General features: G+C 33.0%; 1 protein-coding gene across 2 annotated transcripts in view; it reads left to right on the top strand.

Moving 5' to 3' along the window:
- Nucleotides 1-20,939, top strand: part of LOC126746785 (clavesin-2-like) — a 77,942-nt gene that overhangs the window by 36,858 nt on the left and 20,145 nt on the right. Inside the window, exons 1-2 of one of the 2 annotated variants that reach the window (XM_050455189.1) lie at nucleotides 9,207-9,373; nucleotides 12,124-12,286. In XM_050455189.1, coding sequence (XP_050311146.1) covers nucleotides 9,371-9,373; nucleotides 12,124-12,286 — 166 coding nt within the window. In that variant the 5' untranslated portion in view covers nucleotides 9,207-9,370. Of the gene's footprint in view, nucleotides 1-9,206; nucleotides 9,374-12,123; nucleotides 12,287-20,939 lie in introns of those variants that run through there. The other variant, XM_050455182.1, reaches the window with a different exon arrangement.

The following is a 20,939-nucleotide window of genomic DNA, read 5'->3' as shown; positions in this document are numbered from 1 at the left end:
TTTGAAGAGTTTATTGTCGGTTTAGTCCAACTTTAGTTTGAGTTCAGTTAATTTCTATGTTTTGTTATTTATTTGCAGGAATAGATCTCTGTAGTAAAAGGTATTTGATAGTCCAGAGCAAATCCTAGTTGCATTTTTAGTCATGTTATCAGCTGTTTCATACCTATGTGACTAGGGAATCCAAATCAAACTAATATTTTTAGCGTTTCTATTGTATTCGATTATGTCATTTTGAATATTTATGAATGCTGGGTGTTCACAACTATACTTTCTTAGAGCATGTACTGAGCCGAAAGAGTCTGAGCAATTAAGAATTTACTAAAAGATGATATTCTTATGAACGTAATTGCTTCTTGAATAGCATGTTGTTCTGCTGTAAGTATACTGCTATTTAAATTTGTTTCACAACTTTGTGACTTTAGTATTTTAAAAGTAGTTGTCTATGTCTGATGTCGAGAGGTGTGATTCCTTTTATACATTTTAAGCTGGTAATTGGACTGCTTGGGAAAGTTCCAGTACACACTCTTAACAGTCTACAGTGCAAACGCAGATCCTTCCATTATCGGATAAGTTGGTTGATTTTTTGTCTCAATGTGAGACTCATAAAGAGAATCTGTTAGGTGTTCATGTTTATGCATTATACATGAATTGTACTTGATCTTTTTTAGGGGAAAAAATATCAAGATTCATTGATCGGAATGATTTCAAAAATGTTTGCCAAGAACATGCTTTTATTTTCCTTCCACATAATTTCTCACAAAACGCTTTAAATTCTGCACAATAAATCCCTGTAACTATTCCATATAGGTTCTAAGTACAGCTTTCTACTTGAAGATCTGCAAAGTCTATTTCTGGTAAGTTTTCTAGTAACTCACGCACAAATCTTTGGCAATCACTTCCTGAACTTTTGTCCTCATTTGATATTACGATCATGAAGTATCCACTCTCTAACGGTTTTTTAGCCAATGCCTAATTTAATTTCTTTATCTATTATTTTAAATATTTAATCAAGATAATATTTAAAGATTTTTTTTGCGACAGTCCCCTTCTGTATTTTTGGTACGTCTGTTTGGTAGTTCTGAGTATGATACTAGTGTAGACACAAACACCTTTTTGGTCTTCCGTGAATTAAGGTTCCAAAAGCTTCAGAAAATTGATTCTCGATCAGGTTCATTAAAAATTAAAAAATTTGCTGAAGTGATTTATTGAAGTTGCAAAATGGCCTCTATAGGTGGTTAATAATAACTCCCGTTTGTTCCTCGGCAAGTTATGTTATTGTGCAAAAGTTTTTTTTTGAACCCTTTGTATTCTTGATCTATTCGCATTCTTTTGTCGTTTCCAATTTAAAGAATCACCCTGTCCTTTAATTTTTCTTATATTTTTTTCCGTCACTGTATCCCTCTACTTCTTCTATTTCTTCGGCTATTTCTACTGCTTCGGGTTCTTCTATATCTTGTACAGCACTCTTCTTCTGAACGCCAATACTCTCTGAACCGGAATTTTGAAAAGAAGCTTCTTCTTCTTCTTCTTAACATCTTCGAGACACATCTGGTAGTCTTTCAACAGCTAATTTTGATGGCCCACTAAACAAAACTTCAGAAGAAAAGCTCATATTTTCTTTTTCGCTTTCCTAATCCATTCCGACTATTTTCTTGCTACTGCTATCCGTGGTCTGTAAAAAAAAAATACTTAGTATATTCCTTAATATATAGTTGTCCAAAGTGCACCAACCCCTAAAATTTTAAATGGCAACCCCTATTTCGTTTACCACTTGGGTTCCTTATAAAATTCTACATTTTTTGCATTTATTTATTTTATTCAAAATCGTCACCTAACTTCACAAGAATGAGTGAAATGTAATATATCTAATTTTAAAACGGAATGCATTCATCGCCGTTCGTTTTAAATGTTTATACCTACCAATACTATACTTTCCAAATTCTCGACATTTCGTCTTCGATATCGGTTAGAGAAACATAAAACAATGTAATGTTTTACCGTTTTCGATAAAACAAGATTCTCGTTTTGTTTATGTCTGCTATCAAATGATAAGTGTTCATTTTTTATTTCATGTTCTTCCAGAGTCAGGGAAAAAATCTGTAAAAATCAATTTCATAAAAATTTAAAATGTTTTCAATTATTAGTGTCATTCTTAAAATGGTTACACTATTGCTGAACGCGTAGAAATGATTTTCATTTATGAAGCTCAAAATCGTTGCAAGAATGGCAGCAAAAATCGTGAAAAAAATGTTGGACACAAGTACATCCGTGGTAAGTTACTAGCTCAATTTGGAGAAACAGGATCTGTTGGCAAAAATAAAAGGAATGAGCCAGACTGCTCAATGAGGCCGCTCAGATTGAAGTTCTTAGTGAAGTTGCAACATGACTCCCACTACGTCAGTTCGTAAAGTTGCAGATCAAACTGAGTATTGAAACATTGAAGTATTGAAGCTTCACAAATTTGATCCATACAAACTCGTAATTACTCAAGAATTAGGGGATGATGAATCATACCAATGCACTGAATTTTGCGAAATTATGACGGACAAGATTATTATTCAGCCTCCGTTAATAAAGAATATATGTTTCAGTGACGAATGCACTTATTACTTAAATGGCAAAGTCAACAAACAAACCTGTCGTTATTGGAGCGACTTCAATCCGCACATTATTAGAGAGAGACATACGCATTAGCCTCAAAAATATAATGTTCGGGCGGGAACTCTAAATGGTGAAATTTATGCAGAAATGTTAAACACCTCATATAATTCATGAGGTGTAAATTTAAAGGAACGCCAATGGAAATCTTGCCCTAGATGAACATTTGCTACACTTACAACAGGAGCGCCTCTGCTTTATGTACGCCTAGTAAGAAAGTGGTAGGAGAGGACCCATAGAATGGCCACCTAGGCCACCAGATCTGACACTACTGGATTTTTTCTTATGGGGTCACTTGAAACCTGTTACAATAAAAACTCAACCAGATTCAATTCAACAATTATAACAAAGAATTGTACAGGAGTGTAGAAGTATTTCACCTGAAACTCTTCAAAACGTACGAGAACAGCTGTACTTGTGCTTCGAGAAGAATGGAGCCCATTATGAACAATTCATAAAGCAGTAAAGGTAAGGTTTCTAGTAGTGATGGGATGATTCAGATTAAAAATCATTTATAATTCGATTATGAAAATAATCGGTAGCATCCGATTATGGAAAAATTATTCGATTATTTTGAAGGAGCGATGGAAAAATTAAAAGATGATGAAATATAATCATTATACTTCGCAATCACGCACAAGTCGGTAGTCAGCATTTGAGTTTTCTTTTCGGGCTTTCTCATTGGCCATTTGAGCTTTGTCATGGGAGTGTGGACTAAAAGGGCGGAAGCGAGGTTTTCAACAGTGTTGCCATTTCTTTTCATTTCAATATTTTTAATGATTAATCGTAATAGATTTTATATATTTCATTTTCTATAAAATATTTAATGTTTAATAATAATAAACATAATACTCGTATTGCTTTTTGTTATTAATTACTGTAGGGTGTAGGACAAAAGTATGCGACTTTCAGATACAATTTAAGATTGTAATATACCTAAAAGTAGGTAAATATGAAATCATTATATCTTTTAAAGTCTTTTTTTTATATTGAAAGAAACATATTTTATTTGGCAAAATAATTCTAAAAATATTTTAAAACTTTCTTACACAGTTACGAACGGGTTGTTTTGCATCGAATTTGTTAAAATAATATCAAACTACTGATTTTTTTTTTAATTCCGGATCTTATTGTAAACATCATTTACTATTTACAGTAATACCGTTAATTGAATATTATAATATTCCAATATTCAATCAACGGTACCTAAAATTTAAAATATACTTTTTTAAGAAGACAACAGTGTAATGATCAAGAAACAAAACATGCAAAACTAATTATTTGTCACAAATTGATCAGCTGATAAAAGGTGTTATCTGTCTTGTGATTTGCGATGTTGCAATATACAGTGCGAACGTAAAGGTTGGAATAAATTCATTTAAAATTCAGGGGTATGTTAAAAAAAAACGCTCGGACATCGATTTTTATTTTTAACTGCGGGTTTTCTGACTATAATTTTATGTATACAGGGTGGCCCAAAAATAAGTTACGGTCATCAACGTAATTTTTTTAAATGTAAACACCTATTTTTTATTTTAGATTTAGGTTCTACATCAAATTCTAAGTACATTTCATGTACCATGTCCTATACCTAAACTCGACCGTTGACGACTGAACACAATAAAAGGCTATTTTTGGAAGAGTTATTTATATCAAGCAACCTATCAGTTATTGTTTGGTTATTTACATTTGTGGTTGGTGTTTTTGATTGTTAACTTGTCACAATTTGTTGACATCAAATAATTTTGAGTAAATTTAGTTTGATTTAGATGCCTAAGCAAAGTTTTGCTTGTGGTAAGTTTATCAAAAGAAAAAATTAAAATTTCAAAAAATGGTACGTCTTAGTGAGCGAGAGCGAATAGAGATTTTGATGATGATTGGTTATGGAAACAGGATGCGCACTCAGATGGAAGTCTGTGAAATTTATCATGCCAAGTATCCTGATAGGCCACGTATATCTCAAAGTACTGTCAGTAAAATAGAACAGAAATATCGGGATTTGGGTCATGTCAGGGATAATTATACGAAAGGTCAGTCAAGTATATCAGAAGAGAAGCAACTAAATGTTTTGCTGACAGTTGAAGAAGATTGCCATAAAACGACTCGCAATATTGCGTTAGAAAATCAGATATCCCAGACATCCGTCGTTAAGTATTTAGGTATAAATAAATGGCACCCTTACAAAGTTCAATTGGTTCATGAAATAAATGAAGATGACCCAGATAGGCGTTTAGAATTTTGTGAGAGACTTATGGACTTGTGCCATGCTAATCCACAATTTAAAAAAAAAATTGTATTTTCTGATGAGGCAACGTTTTGTCTTCATGGTAGTGTAAACCGGCAAAACTGCCGATATTGGGCTACTGAAAATCCGCACTGGATGATGGAGTGCCACAGCCAAGTCCCTCAAAAAGTAAATGTTTGGGCGGGGGTGATTGAAAACAGGGTTATAGGGCCCTTTTTCTTTGAAGGATACTTGAATGGTGAGAGGTATTTAGAGTTTTTAGAAAATGACTTGGTTCCATGCCTTGCCACTTTATACCCCGATCCAGAAGACCCGGATATATTAGATAATTCCTTATGGTATCAGCTAGATGGAGCTCCAGCCCATTACACTCGTCCCGTGCGCCAGTACCTGGATACCGTTTTCCCTGGACGTTGGATTGGTCGGAGGGGTGCAATTGAATGGCCGGCCAGATCGTCGGATCTGACTCCTTTAGATTTTTTTTTGTGGGGGTATCTTAAGTCTAAAGTTTATGTTAATCGGCCAAACAACATTGAAGAATTAAAAATTAGAATAACGGAAGAAATAAGATTGATAGAACCTTCTGTTATCGATAACGTTTTACAAGAATTTCAGCATCGACTGGGATATTGCCAAGAGGTTCGTGGCAGCCATTTTCAACACTTAATAAATTAATTAAAATATTTTTATGTATTCTTGCTTGATATAAATAACTCTTCCAAAAATAGCCTTTTATTGTGTTCAGTCGTCAACGGTCGAGTTTAGGTATAGGACATGGTACATGAAATGTACTTAGAATTTGATGTAGAACCTAAATCTAAAATAAAAAATAGGTGTTTACATTTAAAAAAATTACGTTGATGACCGTAACTTATTTTTGGGCCACCCTGTATACATAAAATTATAGTAAGAAAACCCGCAGTTAAAAATAAAAATCGACATGTCCGAGCGTTTTTTTTTTTAACATACCCCTGAATTTTAAATGAATCTATTCCAACTTTTACGTTCGCACTGTATATACTGGTGTGATTTTTAATTCATATTTAAATGTAATTTTATTGATATTTAAATGTAGGTACATAAAATACATTTCACATTTCACTCATTTATAAGGTTAAGTATGGATTTTGAAAAAAAAATTAAATGCAGTTTATGTAGAATTTTATAGGGAACACAAAAATGGTAAAAAAAAGGTGTTTCTATTTAAAATTATAGGGTTAGGTGGATTGGAGATCAGGGAGTTGAAAGTAACACGACTACAAATGCCTCAAAAATCGTCACTTTTGATATCTAAATTGACCTGTCGCCTAAATTTTAAACATCATTGGTAGAGGCAATATTCAATGCTGTTCGTTTTCAAATTGTCAACCGATATATAGCAAGAAAATATTAATAAAAGTGAATTTAGGAAAAAATAAAGGTTACAAAAACACAATTCCTTTTAGGTTTATTTTTTGTTCAGTTATAAAAAACTACTTCCCAAATTGATGTGAATAAATCAAAAATACTTACCATAAATTGCACCAAAAACACAATTTTCAAAATTTGCACCACTTCTATAGCCGTTTGTGATAAATTTGATATAAAACAATTTGCAGTAAGACATTGGTCGTATTGGTTAGATGCGGTTTTCCGCTTTTTCATTGGATGTTAACGTACGATTCCTTGCAGGGTCATAAAGCCAATAAAGCCGATTTTCAGCGTGGAATGGTTCTTATAGTTGGTATTTACCAATGCATTTTTGCCATTCTGGTTTTAACCAAAATAGGGGGAAACGTGACATCACGGATCAGCTGTTTGGCGTTTGGTATTTACCAATTATTACCCGGTTTTGGATTAAACTTTGGGTTATACAGTCCAGAAAAAGGTTATTCTTAGATTGTAAAAAATTGATTGAGAATTGCGATATGATATGCGCCCTTTATAAATTAAGATAAAAAAATACCAATTAGTTTTAAATTATTAAGAAGAACAAGTAGCAATACGCTACAAAAAAAAGTTAAATTAAAGGAGAGAACATTAAAAATTAATTCCTTCAATAGGTGTTTATGGCTTCACCCATGCAAATTTACATGACCATTATACATGATTTATTTTAGATGCAATAAAAGCATTTTCATTCAAAAGAAAAGAGTGGCTAAGGCTCTGGAAAATCAAAAAATTCGACTTAACCTAAAAACCAATTCATTTTAGCGACTGTTTCTGGGAAACAATACATCACACTTACCTATCAAAGTTGTCAACCAAAAGAATAACCGCAGTTCTGACAAATTCATCGCTGAAAATCGGCTTAATATTATTTACTAATCTGCACTGGGATTCTAAAATCACGACTCGATCTCGATACGATCACGACTTCGAATTCGATCGCTACTCAGTCGTGACGAGAAAGGCGATTCTAAATTTCAATCGTCGGCTAAACTCGTTTAATTCGATTTGATTTAGGTTTCTTGGTATATATTTGTTATTTTCCCTAATATTTGACAGATGGAAACGTCAATTGTCTTTTCTATTGATAAACAGTAATTGGAAAATAATAATTCAATTCATGGAAAATCACAAAAACTTGTTGTGTTCATTCACTTTTGGTTTTAATATGGCAACATGGGTGCAATCAATAGGATCCATAACACCAGGGAAATTGGATCTCTCTATAAATATTAATTTATTAATTTCCCTCATCTCTTATATTTGAAAAATTAATCAGTCAGCAAGGTGATTGTCAATAATTTCAGTAACTTTATGGATCCAACGATTTGCAGTAGTTTCTCTAATTCCAAATTTAAAATCTTATCCTTTGGTAATAATCTGTAGCATAAAATTTTGACATACTAAAGCTGCCCATTCAATGATAACTCTACTTCCTCTGCCTCTATTATTAACAGAAGGTTGTGGAAAATATTGTCGCATTAAATCTATTAGTTGTTGTGTATAAGAAAGCTTCTTGATATACTAATGAAAACCTGGTATGACTATTGGTAAACAATAAATGAAACAAATACGTTTAAAAAAGGATGCTGTCACATTATGCACGTATTAAAAAAGGAAGAAGCTATATCGTCTGGTGTATACGATATACCCAAGCGTATCGTCGACAAATCGTTAAAAACTAGGCAATCTGCGAGACACTCACGACTGAAAATGTTATTCAGAATTAGTCATATCGAGTAATCGTGTCGAATCGTGATTTTAGAATCCCAGTGCTAGTCATATTAACACAAAACAGCTGTTTTTTGACATACCATCTATCGACGATAAGAGGAGACCCATTCAATATTTTGCCCACCAATTAACACTTGTAGTTATATATACTCGACTATCGAGGTTACGATACTAAAGATGAATTCACATAACTTAGTAACGGAATAACTAACTCATGACAAGGCTTATGTTTATCCGCGAAGAACATGAGCTCATTATCGCACTTAAAGGAATTCTCGAACAGCGTCATATTCCATGATTATGTAAGGCTTTAGGAATTTAACACAAAACTATTAGACATGTAAATTTGGTAGGAAAACATGGTATTTAGTAAATGAATTAATAAATAAAATTTCTTCGTCTGGCTCAGTCCTTACCTACGAGTTTATACTGTCTCAAATATCTTGAAATAGAGAAACAGCTAAATTTTCTTTGAAGTGCTGGAATGTGTTAAAACAGTAGATGTTGCAAAAACACCAATTAACAACTTGACAAGAAAGTCCCTCAGAATCAAAATTATGCAAGAGGGTAAAGAGCAAAAAAATAAAACAGCGTTTTTGATGCACTTTCACACAATCCAGATCATGATTTAGTTAAGTATTTGCAGGGCCAATTTACAATTTACTACCTCGTTCAAGACCAAATTGATGAGGCAGTTATGACAATTTTTACTCCTGTTTGAATAAGGTATTTTTTAGGTAGCGAATTTTCTGACCTTATAAATTACATTGATAGAATTACTTTAGTAAGTGAAGTTAATCGTAAGTAATAAGTAGTTTTGCTATATTTTTTATTTTGAAAACATATTAAATTAAAGACTCTGATTGTATTGTGTCCTATTATATGAAGAATTTCAGCAAAAAAGTCACAATACTATAAAGAATGTGTTCCAGTTTAAAAATACAAATATATATGATACAAGTTATAACTTATTATCTAGACCATAACGGAATCCACACACATAATTTCTCATCGATGGTCCTGCCATAGCAGAACTGACCATACACCACAAGTTGATTAAAATCAAGGCTCGCGCCGCACTATTATAAATAATTTACGGATTTTCTTCCTGGTGTGTATAAAAGCGAAATTTTTTGACCGACTCGTGATCATTTTCTTACCAGCGCTCGTAGCGGGATTTTCCTTTAGATTTGCAATTGATTTGAATTTTAATAGAGTTGCAATATTGCGCGGGTGCTATTACCGGTTTTTTTTTTAATTGGTTTGTTGTTGTTTGTTTCGTGGGTATTTGCTCGATGCTATAAAATGGTAAGAGAATTATTAAATTAGTTTTAGTGCGGCAGAATATTTTCAGAGAAAAAAGAATGATTGCATCGGTCACTTTATGGGTTTTCTGGGTATTTAGGATATTCGTCATATGAAGACACGAAATTTTCTGACCATTAGAATTTTGTTTGTAAATTGAAGTAAAGAACCTATGGCGTAAAACATGCTTAAGCTATATCTTGAGATTAATGATATTCAGAAGACCCTAAGATAAAAGTTCAACTTACTAAATGGTGATCTTCCAGCAAATTTTTCCTTTGGTGGTCCTTGAGGATGAATGAGCTGATACTTTTAAGATATGTCATTAGAATTTAATAGTAGCAAAAAACTTTTTAAAAAATTAGGTACATTTTGTGGCACGATATTGCTTTCCTTCTTTTTCAGATACCTACCTCTTTTGGATGTTGGTAATCATGTTAGCAATTGACAGTTCGAAATAGTTCTACTCAGCTTTTTCCAAACCAAGTCCGTAGGTTCTGCAACCGTGATGTTCTTTTTCTTCTTGTTCCTCTTTTACCCATTGCTTTGCTTGTATTATGATTTGCAGTAGGGAGTATTTTAGTTTTCTTTTTTTAATGGTGTACATGATTTCTAAATCTTTTTTCAGTCTTCTAAGCACTTCTATCTTTATATTGAGAGCTGTCCATTGTATTCTGAGCATTCTCTTATATACCCACATCTCAAGTGCTTCCAATATTTCAGTGGTGGCGTCTGTGCCATACAATAAAACAGAAAAGCCATTAGCATAGTGCATAAATCTAAGTGCCTTATTTTCATTTCAAGAGATTTGTTGTGAGTTTTGAAGATGACACTCATTTTGTAATACTGTTCCATTGTTCACTTAAGACGGTTTTCATTGTTCAACACGTTTAATTCAAATTTGGTCGACATATACACACAACGAAACTTTAGATGGAATAACCTCAAATTTTGTAGTAAATTCAACTGTTAACAAATATTAATAAAACGACGTTTGTTGCTTACAAACTGCTTTATTTAATGACGAAAAAAGTACAAATACCATGTAAACAAGCATAAGCAAATTTAAAAAACAAATAAAATATATTTCTGGGTTTGAAAGAAAAACATCAAAATAATTTAACAAGTTAAAAAAAAAAAATGCTAATAGCCTGTGTTGCCTCTTCTTGCTCTTATGCAGGCTTCAATACGTTATGTACGCTTCTAATTAAATAATCAACATTCTCATGGGCTTATTTTCCCATTCTTCAGCTTGATAAGTTGTTGGTTGTTTCCAAGATTATGCTGACGAGGTCTTACTCGTCTTTTGACCTGATCCCACAAATTTCCAATGGGATTTAAGTCCGGTGAACAAGCAGGCCAATTTAAAATGTTAATTCCCTTGGTTTCAAGATAATCTGAAGTCACTTCTAGTATAGGGTAGTAAGGTAATGTACGTTACCTTGCATTAAAATAAAATCATCTCCACTAGTAGTACAGTAAATCTGTCGAAACAAAAGGCCGTTTTGACGAAAAAGTACCTACACACTTTTTTTTGCGGATATCATTAAAAGAGCATTCAAAAAGCTTAACTTGAAATTTGTGACGACCTCGACGCGTACCGGGTTTTGTGAAAAAACTCAAAAGTTTTTTGGATTTCATTTATCTCGAGAATAGTAAATTTTTGTAAAAATTTGTAAGTTTCTCGTTGAGTTCACTTGCTGCGATAAAAATTACAAAAAATAGATGGCGCCAAAGTACCCAAAATTTTTTTTTATCCCAAAAAGCCAGTTTTCGCTTTTTAAAAAAAATATTTATCGCAGCATTGTCAATGAAAAAGTTGTTCGTCTTGAAAAAACCTACAAAATTCATTTCATTTTATAAAGTTTAACCGGCTAATGTCATTTTGTCATGGCCTACAATATAAATTTTAAAAAAATCAAAATATTAGGTTAGGAAAGGATACATTTTCATTAAATTGGTTTAAAAAAAACTATATCAAATAAAAAGTATTTTATAGCTTCAATTTATATAAAATCAATTTATTTAGAAATCCCATTGATATATCTTTCTCTCTTGCACTCATGCAGTTCTTAATATGGGAAGTACTAGAAGGATACAATCGGACATGCAAGTGCAACACCTCATTTTAAAGGCAATTAAAAATACTTTTTAAAAATGAGAAAATCCAATATGGCGCCCATAAGAAAAAATAAAGTTGATGATCGAAAAATTATTATTTTTTAGATTATTTTTTTTTGTGTCATGTTTTAGAGCATAAAAAGTGGCAATGAAAAAATGTTTTTAGTTTTCCGATATCTCTTTAAATAAAGTCGGTAGAAATAATTTTTTTGGATATCTCCAGAAGTATCCGGAATTTTAAAATTTTTTAAACGTCATTTTATTAAGCTCCAAATTGCGCAACTTTGCCTCTATTTAGCCTACCCTGTAACTCTTGCGGCTTCCGAGATTCCAATGGTCACCCTCGAATTTGGGACACCCTGTACTTACAACATTTTTTTAAATCTTCTAATAGCCGTGATCGCTTTTCTACATCATTTTAATTATCACTTTAGAAAAATTAACATTTTACTTTTACATTAGAATAATTATTTTATGCTTAAGTACGTATCGCATCTAGATGTCAGAAAATAATAAATGATTGCAATAAAGTACTTTTCCATGATATATTTAAATAAATAAATAAATATGCCTTTATGTTACGAAAATGTTCTTGGTAAATAACCGAATTCCTATTTTAAATATTATTTTAGGTTTGCAAAAAGTCAGTGAATTCCCTACTAGAGCCACCCACTCCCAAGCAATTAAAACACATCTTACTTGACAATAATGAAATTAGTGAGGAAAAGTTAAAACACAATGAAAGTATAATTAACGAATGGGTTAGTTGTCAGGCGCATTTTCCAGAAAATATTGGTAAGTTCGAATTATTTTAGCCACTGATTTTCACACATATAATATTCATGTACTTCTTTCATCACACATATAATACTGACGTACTTGAGTGGTTCAAATGAGCACATATTTATAACTTATGCTTCTAACTATGCATATATTTGAATTATACCATTGTCACATAAGGCATAAGTTAACTAAAAAATTTAAAATATTTATTTTCTCAAAAAAAAAAAAATGATGACCTCAACTGTTTTTTTACGTTTATCAATTTTTTTACAACAAACATCTTCCCAACTAATTAATGGAATTAATGATGATGATATCATTTTGCTGATCTTTTAACGGAAAATTTTTGCATCAAAACACACTTAACCAGTTTAAAAAGCGAATCCTGCTTTATCATTAGAAGTGGATTGAAATTGTTATAAAATGGCAGGCGGTTGCCCCCCGAATGATTAAAAAAAAAAAAACAAATTAGTTGTTGACCATGTTTTTAAATCTAGTTTTGTTTTATTACTATGAAAAATACAATAACATGTATCTATGGTTATTAACCTTAAAATATTGGAATACCAAGTAGGTAGCTGGCTTTGTTTATTGTTTTTTCGTTTCAATTTACAGTTTATAGAACAAAGGAAGCCCAGGCATTTAAACATATTCAAATAAGTAATTTGAATATATTTAGCCATTTATTTGATACCAAGGTGTTTCTGAAGTAATTTTATTTTATAATTAGTTAAATTATTATGTTGGAATTAGTTTTTCACATAAATTTAGATGCCCTGTAATTTATTGGATTTTTTTTTTGATACTATGACACGTTAAGAGAAAAATACTTTATTGGTGTCAAATGATATTGACGTCATAGTCTCTCAATTTTGTCATATTTTAGGAATGGCTATAGCACTCTTTGTGATATTAAAAAGGTATAAAGCATCCCCGGTTGCGTATTTACGTTTCCGTGTTTATTTCAACACCGCGTGGTCGTGAAATCAGCACGGAAATGTTTCTTAATATTGGTTTCCAAACCCGTATTGATTTCAACCAGTATCAAAGTTCCAAAATTGGCGACTTTCATAGTTGGCGCTGCTGCGCCAGAATCTGCAAAGTGTAGTGTTTATTCTGCGTTTGTTTATTATTTGTGGTTTTAAGGTTAGGTGTATGTCTATGACTTTAATCTAATAATAATTATGGAATTCGGGCTTCGTTCGCGTTAGAGGCTACATTGATTTTTGGAGGCAGTGTTTTTAACTCTTTTCCTCTAATCTCTTATTGTTTGTGTGTACGTTGTTTAACGGTAAGTTGAGCTTATTATACGTTGTATTGGCTTTTTATTGTTTTGGCTTACATCATCTGCTTTTTGGCTAGAATTTTTTCATTTTGTGCATGCTTGTCTTAAATTCTTGCTTTCAGTTAAAGTAATATGAGCGATACAGGGGGGGGCGGCCAAATAGACAGACAGGTTTCCGTAAGGGAAAGGGCATATATGACAATATTGCATTTATCACATCTTATATTAATGATACATTTCTTTCCTCTGAATCAGTTATAGCAGTCTTTTTAGACATAAAAGCAGCATATGATAATGTAAACATCTATAAAATGTATAATACTCTACAAAACATGGAAGTGCCCAGTCATATGTGTAATGTAATCTACAAGCTTTTTACACACCGACTTCTGTATTGTAGGAGCAATAATGGGTCATTCTTGGGTCCAGTGCTGACAACTATGGGTCTTCCACAAAGCTCCCCTTTGAGTACCATCCTATTTAATATTTATATAAAAAACATTTTTGACTTAAACCTGGGGGATGCATTTGTAATAGGATATGCCGATGACTTGACAGTAATAATCAAGGGCAAAAACGTAGCTACAATGATTAATAAAATTAACATTGCCCTGGAACGCATAGATTTATATCTCCGGGAAAACAACCTATCCTTATCGATTAATAAGTGTGAAGCAATGTGGTTCACTAGAGGGAGAAAAAGTGTCACCCCACCTCCCATACAAATTAATAATTCAGTTATCCCCTTTAAACAAAACGTCAAATATTTGGGAATAGTATTGCAAGAGAATCTAAAGTGGCCACCTCACATCTTAAAAACTAAAAATAAAGCAAAAAAGTCACTGAACGTCCTAAGAGCATTGTGTAGAGTATGGTGGGGTGCAGACCCAAACACCCTCTTGACTGCCTTTTTTGCTTTGGTACAATCTCATCTAGATTTCGGTTCGATATTTTTTAAACCATGTGCAGGAACGGCTCTGAATGGATTGGACGTGGTGTTTTATGAGGGCTTACGCATATGTATGGGATGTATGCGCTCTACGCCCAGAGTGGCATTGTTAGCGGAAGCATCTATGATAGACCTACAATACAGGAGAAAACTACTGGCTTCCAAACTAATTTCGAAATTTTTTTTCGAAATTTTATTAATTACAAATCACCCTATTATTCAAATCATAAATAATATTAGATCTAAAATAATACATAGACCTGAGTTTTGGAATAACAATAAAACTCCATATCTAGTGACTGCATTTCAAAGCTACAGACCATACATAACCTTACTCTATAGAGGAGAAAAATTTCCATGTTACGAAATCCCCTTAAACATTCTAAGTGGGTCTCTAAAAATTATAAAATGTAACTTAAAAAAGGGAGATATCATGACAGGAAATAAATTTATAGACGAAACCAACAACTTAAAAATCCGCTATACATTTATTTATTCTGATGCTTCAAAAAAGGGCAATAGGGTGGGATTTGGCATATCTATCCCATCCTTGAACTATAGATTCTCGTCACGTTTGCCGGATAACCTTAATATTTATAAGGCCGAAATAATTACTATTCATGATGCTGTAGAAACCGCTATCAAGCAACAAATCAAGAGAGCAATAATATTTTCAGACTCAAAAGGTGCAATTACAAAGCTCAGTGGCTCTTTTTTTACAGCAAACTCTGAATATTGGGTTCTTAAAACTAAAAAAATTAATTGCCATGACTAACAACAATGGCTATGATATTAGACTGTCTTGGATCCCAGGTCATTCAGATATACCAGGCAATGATGAGGCAGATATTCTGGCCAAAGTGGGAACTGATTTAAACATCCCTAGAAGAATGCTCTATGATATTCAGGATATATTCAACATTTTAAAGCAGGAAATAATAAATACATTTAGGGACAAGTGGAAAATTTTAGTGTTAAACCATCATCGCAGATATGCTAGGGTACAACCCACATTTACCAACAAAAAATGGTTTGCTAACTTGAACTATAAAGACAGAAGACATATCACAACAATTATTAGAATGCGTACAGGACATTGCTTGACTAACTCCCACCTTTATCGAATTAACATAAAAGATAACCCTTTGTGTGATTGTGGTTTATGGGACGACTTGGACCATATTTTCTTTGAGTGCCCAATTAATCGCGTTATTAATTTTGACCTATATAAGATCTTTGTATTAAAGAAAGGAGTATCACCATTATCTATGACTGACATTTTATCTGCTCCGGACGATGAAACAATAGAGATAATCATGCGATTCATAAACATTAACCAGATTAAAATCTAAAGCTCAACTTTCCAATAACCTTGAATTGTCCTATAATCCTGCCTTAATTGCTTGTTTTATGTGCATTGGTGTGGTCATATATTCCCTCTGTTGTATCACTAATATTCCTCCTGTTTTACAGCCTTAGATAGAAACAGAATACGCCTAGAGGCCCAATCATAAGTTGTATTTCCTTATCAAAGAGTTACAGTGCAGCAAAGTATCCTGAGACTCCTACATGGTCCAGAGCCAGATAAAGTAGAATCTCACACAAATCGGGCTGGCAATTGCCTTGCAGCAGAGCCATCAAGTCAACAAGACAAGACAAGACAATAATTATGGAGCAGTTTAAAATTTGTTTTTCAAAAATAACCAATGATTTTGAGGTTTTAAAGTTCGAAGGAACTTCTTCAGTAAGTTATAGTTGTGAAGTTCAGTGTTCGTTGTCTGATACCGCCAATTATGATGAGATGTGTAGTTACATTATAAACAAGTTTTCGGCAGAAACAAAAACAAATTGGATAATGAAAAGACGTTTTTCAAAACCCGTGCGTTACGATTTTCAAAAAGTTTTCGTTTGTCAGCTGGCAGAGAGAAAATAAATCGAAAAAGAAAATCCAAGGAGCAATGAGAAACTTCAATTGCGGGGCAAATATAAGCATAAAATTTTTAAAAGTGACGGAACATACTTTAAAAAAATCATCTTTATTGAAGAGAGGTTTGAATGTCGCTATACATATTAATTTTATTCATCCCATAGAGTAAATGTTGCACAATCTTTGGGACTCCTGCGTTGCTCTGTATATACGAAACAGCCATTTACATCTACATTACAGCGTCAAATGACAGCTGCAGCAGCTAAATCATATCACGAGTTCAGCATTATGGAAAATTGCGAGGAAGATGTTTATGTAACATTGGCTAATGCTCAAAAAAATCCACTCGATCGTCAAGTACCGTCAAATGGGGTTAAGTGAATCAAAATAAGTGGTTTTTTTCGTTTTTCTGCCAAAGTATTAAATTAAAAAATATGTAAAAAATATTGTAGATTCTGGTAAACGTCTTAAAAGATTTTGTTAAAACTTGTAAGCATTTAAGCATGGGAAGTCCTCCATTTTTTTTGATAAAGTCTGATTCACTTTACCCTCCGGTTTGGGGTAAAGGGAATCATGTATTAGAAGTGCTGTAAAATTCACTTTAAACATAATGTGGGTAAAATGAATCAACAAAAAATAAAAAAAGAAGATTTAAACGGAAAAAAACACTTAAAAAAAACAAATTCTTTATTCTAAAGGTAACAAAAGTAAGATTAAGTAACAAAGTCTTATTCTATAACACATTCTATCACAGAATATTAAGGCTTTATAAAAACAACAAACTTAGGAACTTTTCTTTAAACAAAAATGGCACTCTTGGTAAAAAAAACTTAAGTCTACATACAAAACATAGGAAAATTAACAAAAAACAAATTACTCCAACTTTTTAAATTCGTCGTTGTCTAAGTTAAAAACAAATTTACCCCTCTTGAAAGACGTTTGACGCAGTTTTCTAATAATTTGGTTTTGGCTTATTAGGCAAAGGTCCTGTATTTCTGGATAAACAAAATACCCCTTTTCCGAGTTTACCTTTTTTCTCATGGCATTTATAGTAAATTCTTTTTTCTTTGAACAATTCTCGATTTTGCTAACAAACAATCGATCTCGTTTCTCGGTTGGAAACTTTGCAATAATAAACTCCCCAATCCTTGGCTCCATGGATAAGTCTGTGTCGATCATGTAAGTATCATCATTCGATGTCGACGGATTTGGATCAAACTCGTCAAAGTTTTCAACAATATTTTCGAAATCACTTAGGGAAAATTCTTTATCTAACTCTCGATCTAACTCATCATCCGATATTTCCAGGGCTCTTCTTTCGTTTTTTTTCATGTTTTTTTTATATGATTTTTTTGTGGGTGTTTTATCTATTATCGTTGATAATAAACTTTGACTTGACACACTTTTGCCAGCCTCGATAATAATTTTTTTTCCTCTCTTTGTTGATTGATTCGGGGTAGTTTTTAAATTTTTTAGGTGACTGATTATTGTGTTACTCCAGGCCTAATCATTATTCTCACCATTTTCATCGATGTGTAAATTTCGTGGAATTTTATTTAAAACTTTGTTGGGATCGAGCGGAAAAATTCCACATGCCTTAAAATCAGCAATGGAATTTTCTTTCGACTTTATGCCAACCTTTTCCACACTCTGTCTCAGCAGCCTTGGAAACTTAGTTTTAGGAATGACTCCACGGTGTTTTAGTTTCCATTGTTCCAAGGTGGATCTCCATGCAGCTTTTAAAGGCCTAAAATACGCGACATCGAGCGGTTGAAGCAAATGAGTTGAATTGGGAGGGAGTAAGACAAAATCAATTTCATTATTCTCACATTGCTGTACGACATTAGTGGTAATGTGGCAATTTAAGTTATCGCCTATTAAAACTTTACGCTCAGCAAGCTTTCGAAAATAAGGCATGTCAATTGTCTTAAACCAGTCCTCAAATATATCAGAGTCAAACCATCCACTCATGCTTCTGTTATATCTTGCTCCTTCAATTCCTCCCTCTGTCCAACCATCATAGGAATGTTTTGCCTTGTATACCGTATATGGAGGCAGTAATGTTCCATCAGCGGCTATTGCAAACATCACAGTTGTGCTGGTCTTTGAGGAGTCTATTAACCTATGGGCATGCTTTGCACCTCTTTTTGTAATTACTTTAGCCGACCCGGGATCATCCACAAAATTGGGCTCGTCGTAATTGATAATATTTTGAGCAGGGACGTCTTTCAACGTGACCTGCAAGTTTTCAAAATATTTTTGAATAACCTCGCGGGTTAATGCACCTCTAACGCGTTTTGTATTTTCAGCCAACTTAACGGTAAGGTCTTTATTTCTGCTCATAAAACTTTTGAACCAGTCCATCCCTGGCATATTTTCTTTAAATCTGGAATCCCTTACTCCTAGTCTATTTAGATATTGTTGCACAATTGCTCTAACATCTGTACTTTTTAATGGGAATCCCCAGTCGGCGCAAATTTTGATTGTCTCCTTTAGTCTTAGCTCTTGCTCACCACTTAGTACAGGCTGTCGACCATATTTTAAAGAATGTTTGCCATGATATCTTTTTTGAATGGTACTGAAAGGCACACCAAATCTTTCAGATGCTTGTCTCATGGACATATCACCTCGTCTAACCGCTGCCACTGCTCGACGAACATATTCTTGATCTTAGTTACATTTTCCCTACGGCCCCAATTTTTTTTTGTGAATTCTTGGCATGCTAAAAAGACCAAAACTAATAAAAAAATATTTCTTATATAAAAAATTATTTAAAAAAAAAGTTTTAAAAAATTTAATCATAAATTTACAGCGACACTTAAATGATTCATTTTACCCATTAAAGTTACCATCTTAGAAAAAAAAAAAATTGCTAAAATTCAACAAAAAAAAAATTACCAAAAATTAAGCACAAATTTGTTTATTAATGTCTAATAAACACATTAATTACATTCAAGTAAATAAATATTAATATTGATCACTTCCGCAACCAATCGTTTCCAAAGTTTTGTAAAATACAAAAAAATCGTTTAACCGGAACATGTCGTTATGGTACTCACGTGTATTTTTTTGAGCAGCGAAACACACCCTACCACATACAAAGACATACTAACGAGGTCATCTCGATGCAATAATGTCACTATATGGGGCAGGTCTGCGACGGAATCGACTTTTTTGCGGAAATACCCGATTAATTCATTTTACCCACTATGATTCACTTAACCCCGTTTGACGGTAACTCATTTGTATAAACAGTGGCGACTCCAAAATGACGGCACCAAAGACAGTACTGACATATTGAAAATTTTGAAAAGAAAATAGATAGAGCTTCTGGAGTGCAATATTAATTTATGTGTTGTGGAAGATCCCACCGTTTGCGTTTTAATTACTCCAATAATGCAAAGAGTTTACAAGACGGGATTAGCTGATGATATGCTATTTATCGATACAAGTGGATCGTGTGATCAGACTAATACTTGTATGATTTTTATATTCGCGGGTAATAAGGTTGGTGCTTTACCTATAGCTGTTATTTTGCACACTAGCCAATCACAGCACAATTATACTCTGGTTTTTCGCACAGCAAAAGATTTTCTGGAAAAAACGTGCGGTAAGTTATTTCAACCAAGAATAATTATGACGGATGATAGTAGCACCGAGAGAAATGCATTAAGAGAGGTTTTTCCTAACAGTAGGTTGCTGCTTTGTATATTCCACGTTACTCAGGCATTTTGGCGATGGTTGTGGCAGCGTTAACACGAAGTTAAAAAACAAGATCGGCAGATAGTTATGAACAGTTTTTGTGCGGTGATGTTTGCCAAGACAATGCAGGGAGCAGAAATTAACATATCAAATCTGCTAAATAGTGACAGAGTGAAAGAAAATCCGGAATTAAAAATCCACTTAAGTAAGTGTTTATCATATCGATGCGATATACTTACTAGAGGTAACAACACAAACAATTAATGCGAGTCGTCAATAAGAATATTTAAAGACAGAGAATTTATTTCTAAAACATTTGAATCCTATCATAAGAAACGACTCCTTCAGTTTGCTAATGGAAGATCTCGAAAACTTACCATAGCCTATGAAAAATTTCGTAAAGATAGCAAAGGAATAGATCAGATAACGCAAGTTGATGGCAGTACATATTTTGTAAAGTCAGGTATTCATTTATATGTAGTAAATTCTGATATGGCAACATGTGACTGTCCGTTTGGAAGAGGAGGTAAATATTGTAAACATATATGTGCTGTGGAAAGAAAATATGGAATTAGATTCTTAACTTCAATATGTTTAACTAAAGGAGATCGCCAAAATTTTGCAAAATGGGCACTGGGAAACGAATTTTCTTCATCATTATTTGACGATATTTCACTAATTCTAGTGCAAACGAAATCAGAGAAATAGAGTGCGTTTCAGATATGACATCCGATGCAAGTACTGAGGGATGCACGTTTGAGGGATTTCAGCTTCCATTAGTTTCAACCGAATTAAATAGTGA

The sequence above is a fragment of the Anthonomus grandis genome, chromosome 2, assembly GCF_022605725.1.
Source record: "Anthonomus grandis grandis chromosome 2, icAntGran1.3, whole genome shotgun sequence".
Taxonomy (NCBI): domain Eukaryota; kingdom Metazoa; phylum Arthropoda; class Insecta; order Coleoptera; family Curculionidae; genus Anthonomus; species Anthonomus grandis.
This window is presented reverse-complemented; position numbering and strand designations above follow the sequence as displayed.